Genomic DNA, 4,312 nt, shown 5'->3' on the forward strand with positions numbered 1-4,312 from the left:
AGCCAGGCACAGCTGGAAGGTCAATATGATAAAAATATATAAATAAATGTATAATGTTATGAGATTTAAGCTATTTAGTCTAAACATTTGTGTTTACGTTATAATTTGTTGTAAAAAACAAAAACTATATTTTACTTCCTAATTTTTCATGGTGGTTACGAGATTGGTCTAATCGACCAAACCTGTACAGAGATTTGTTAGAGAAAATAACAGATAAAATAGAAACATTTGATAATTATCTGGACATTATAAAGATTCCACACCTTTTAGCTTAATTTTGAAGTTTGATAAACAGGTGTGCACTCAACACATGTAAAATTATCACTGGTCAAAGTAAGGTTAGGGTAATTAAACTAAAAAAAAATTACAACTGTTTGGATTAGTCTTATACTTTTCAAACATTTTTAGATCTTGCAAGTTAAAGAACTAATAATTGTAGCTGAAAATACTGATGACAGCAAGAGTAATCAATTCATGAATGAGACTTTAATAATGACATTGCATATGTCAAGTTATACTGGTATATTACATTAATTACTAGATTTGTAATTCTATGTAAGTAGCTAATGTTTATCAGACATTTAACCAACAATGCATAATTAATACACAAAATTCAAAATCCCAGTTTTATTACTTATAACCAATGTGTTTTCATAATATAAGATCTTGTTGAGAGGTCTACTATCAAACCCCATTCACAAGGCCTAAAGTTAACCTTTGGCCTTAATGGTGTTAGCGAAATCCTCTCATTTCTTTAGCACAGCATCTACACCTAGCACTCTAGAGAAAATGCAGGTTCTAGTTCTGTGCATTTTTATTATTACAAATTATGTCTTGAGGCTTTAATTCTGGCATTATAGGTCTACAGAATCTTTTAAAATAAGATATTTAGGGTTAACCAATTCTCTTAAAACTGAAATATTCTGACTGTGTTAATATCCCTACATATCACTAAATCAGAGTTACATTGAACTAATTAAAACCCCATTTTCTGTCATACAAAAATAACAAGATGACTTGTTACTTCTTTCATCTTCTGTGTGTTTGACATACAAGGTTTAAAGTACGAAAAAAAAACCTTAAAAGCTTGTCATTCTCACACAATAGATTCCTGTTCTGTACCTCTTAATTCTTTCAATACAGGATCGGTCAATGTGCTTGTTATAGTTTTCATGCTAAACGTTTAAATTAGTAAGTGAATGTTAACGAAATTTGGCAGATTATCAGTAATCCTTATAATGCTTTCATACATAAAATATCATTTTTTTTATTATTATTAAGTCTTAAGGTTCATAAAGCAATGTTTTCCTCGTGTCTATTTTTTCTTTTCTTTTCACATGTTGCTTATCTATCATGCAAAGTAATATTCATTTTAAGATTGAAAATACTTTAATGCATCAGAAAAGTTTGTAATTTCACATGCAAAATCTTTAAAATGTCCAGATAGTTATCAAACATTTCTTTAAAAAAAACAAAAAAAAACTTATTTTATCTGTTATTTTCAGTAATTAATCTCTGTATGGGTTCGGTAGATTTGACCGATCTTGCAACCACCATGAAAAATTTGGAAATAAATAATCAATTATGCCTCTTTCATTCTAGAATGAACACAAATTATAACACAAAAACATAAATGTTTAGACTAAATAGTTTAAACCTCATAACATTATACATTTATATATATTTATTATTTTTTTTGTTATATTGATCTTTCAGCCATGCCTGGCTAACAATACAGAAGTTACAATGGTGTGCTCATGTGCACTCATGTTACCGTATAAAGTAACATAAAACTGACCTTTGGTCTGTGCAAAGTAACTTGTCTTGGCAGTGTTTTGTAAAATTTCAATTATACATTATATATGTATATAGATTATTGCTATTTTGAAAAAAGTTCTTAAACTCATTTTTCCTAAAACATAGAACAGTAAATAAAGGAGTAAAGTAAACAATTATCTCTTCTAGTTATGACCTTTGTACTCTGTTGCTGCTTGATGTAGGTTGCTAAGCCTTGTCAACTTTTGCACATAGAGGATGTAAAAGAAAATAATTTTGAATGTGAGTAAACAAATAAGATGACATGGCCCTTCACTCATTTCAAAGGGGTTATTAGAAAGTTGAGAATCTCACCTCTTGTGTACCAGGGGGTACAGATCCATATTCGTTTGTTGGAGGCCCTCCTCCCATAAAGCCACCACCACCTCCTCTGTTAACATTCTAAGTTAAAAAAAAAAAATTAAATATTAAACATATCAGGTTAATGTGTATCACAAATATCCAAGTTCATTAAGTTACTAGTTAATATTCAACAAACTAATGAAAAAGGTATCCAACAAAGCCATGTTGTGCAATGTAGGACAAATATCTTCAGATTACCCTCCCTAAAGTGTTTTAAACCTGGGAATGCTTCTAGCCCTGTCAGTATTTGTGTTTCTACTGTTACTTTTTATTATAATTTTAGTATCTTCTTTATTGATTTTGGTTGTCATTAAGCACAAAGCTATACTACAAGATATCCGTGCTATGCCCACCATGGTATCAAAAACCCTATGTCCCCCTGGGGGGACAATTTAGTCTGATAATCATATCATCATTCAATTATTGACCAAAACCATATTTACTTACATGTTTATAAGACTAGCTTGCCAAGATGGGGAAAATATATTTATGTCCTCAAATACCAAACTTCAAATTAATCGATACGCACATTACAGTTCACAGGAATCAGTACGTTTCCAAATACAAAACAAGTTTATAATTTTGCCATCACCACATATCCTGTCAACACTATTAACAGTGCAGTTACATGGAAATAAACACGTGCAGGACTTTCTCAATGGAGTTTCAAGGAAATCCTATGTTAGGATTTCTCCAATATTAGCATTTACAGGCTTTTTTAAGGCCTGGAAAATAATCTACATTCCACACCTGTTACAAACCATGTAATATGTACAAACATTTCTTAAGTTCAGTTTTCAACCCATTTTCAGATATACATGTCCAATATTTAAGCTTCACATTCATTGTGTTTCTCTACAATACTTGCTAATGCAGTATTGACTGATGTGACATGATAAAAAAGTATAAAATTTGCCAGTTTACCTTAGAGATGGAGCATATACCTGATGTATAAGCATTTTTATTTTTAAAATATCAAAAATAAACATTCAGAATTACATACCTCAATTTCTTTTTCTGTTAATAGATCCATCACTAATTGTTTGGCAAACTGTAAAAATAGAATAAGTAACGTGATCATATTTATTAGTCTAGGGAAGAAAAACAAAAGTGTCAGAAACCCACATTTTAAATTATCAAAAGATAACTCGGCTATTCAACAGTTTGTCAGATGAAACAAAGAATTCTACACAAACAGGAAAGAAATCTGCTCATAAAAAACAAGAATAACACACCTCACACTTTGAAGGATCCCCAGTAATTCTGAGTGGCTTGTCTATCCCAGTTTGTTGGGGGCCATCCTGAATCATAACCATTTTCACAGCAGCTCGTTCCTGGAAAATAATTCTTTCCCATCATTTTATATTCAAAAGCCAGTAAGAAAATAAGATTATAAAATCCACTAGGATATGTAGAACTGCCTACGAAAAAATATCAACAAAATTTTAGAGCTCTTACAAAGCCTAATAATAAATCAAATAACTATATAACACAAAAAAGGGTTTTTAGGGAAAATTAAGAAAAAAAGTCAATTTCACGCACACTTTGCATACTTAAGTAAGATCAAAACAGCACAGTTATGTACACTGGTAGTTACTTTATATCAATATAACTACTTACCAAAATATCCAATATTTGGCAAAATTGTTTACCTGTTTTCAAAACTAGCCTCATTAATTGTCACTTAAATCACAATCGGTGAACTTAACCAACATATTTACCTCTGACTCGAAACATTTTACACTTTCTCCAGTAATATTTTATATTTCACATACGTCTTTTTCCAGTACAAAGGTTAATTTGCACTACTAATCATAGTTACTGATTCTACATTTTACCAGTTAACTTCATGTGACAACATTATGGTTTCAGTAAGTCCAGTCAACCTCTACTAATCATAGTTACTGATTCTACATTTTACCAGTTAACTTCATGTGACAACATTATGGTTTCAGTAAGTCCAGTCAACCTCTACTAATCATAGTTACTGATTCTACATTTTACCAGTTAACTTCTACCTGACAACATTATGGCTTCAGTAAGTCCGGTCAACTTCTACCTGACAACAGTATGGCTTCAGTAAGTCCGGTCAACTTCTACCTGACAACAGTATGGCTTCAGTTAAGAAGAGATT

The 4,312-nt window shown here is 30.9% G+C and overlaps 1 protein-coding gene across 1 annotated transcript in view; it reads right to left on the reverse strand.

The window, feature by feature from the left end:
- The window catches only part of LOC106459819 (far upstream element-binding protein 1-like), a 30,024-nt gene that overhangs the window by 5,379 nt on the left and 20,333 nt on the right, over positions 1 to 4,312 (reverse strand). Inside the window, exons 8-10 of the mRNA XM_022386363.1 lie at positions 3,414 to 3,512; positions 3,182 to 3,229; positions 2,131 to 2,217 (exon numbers count right to left, since the gene is read on the reverse strand). Of these exons, the coding sequence (XP_022242071.1) occupies positions 2,131 to 2,217; positions 3,182 to 3,229; positions 3,414 to 3,512 (234 nt within the window). The remainder of the gene's footprint in view (positions 1 to 2,130; positions 2,218 to 3,181; positions 3,230 to 3,413; positions 3,513 to 4,312) is intronic.

The sequence above is a fragment of the Limulus polyphemus genome, unplaced genomic scaffold (genome assembly GCF_000517525.1).
Source record: "Limulus polyphemus unplaced genomic scaffold, Limulus_polyphemus-2.1.2 Scaffold664, whole genome shotgun sequence".
In the NCBI taxonomy this organism is placed as follows: domain Eukaryota; kingdom Metazoa; phylum Arthropoda; class Merostomata; order Xiphosura; family Limulidae; genus Limulus; species Limulus polyphemus.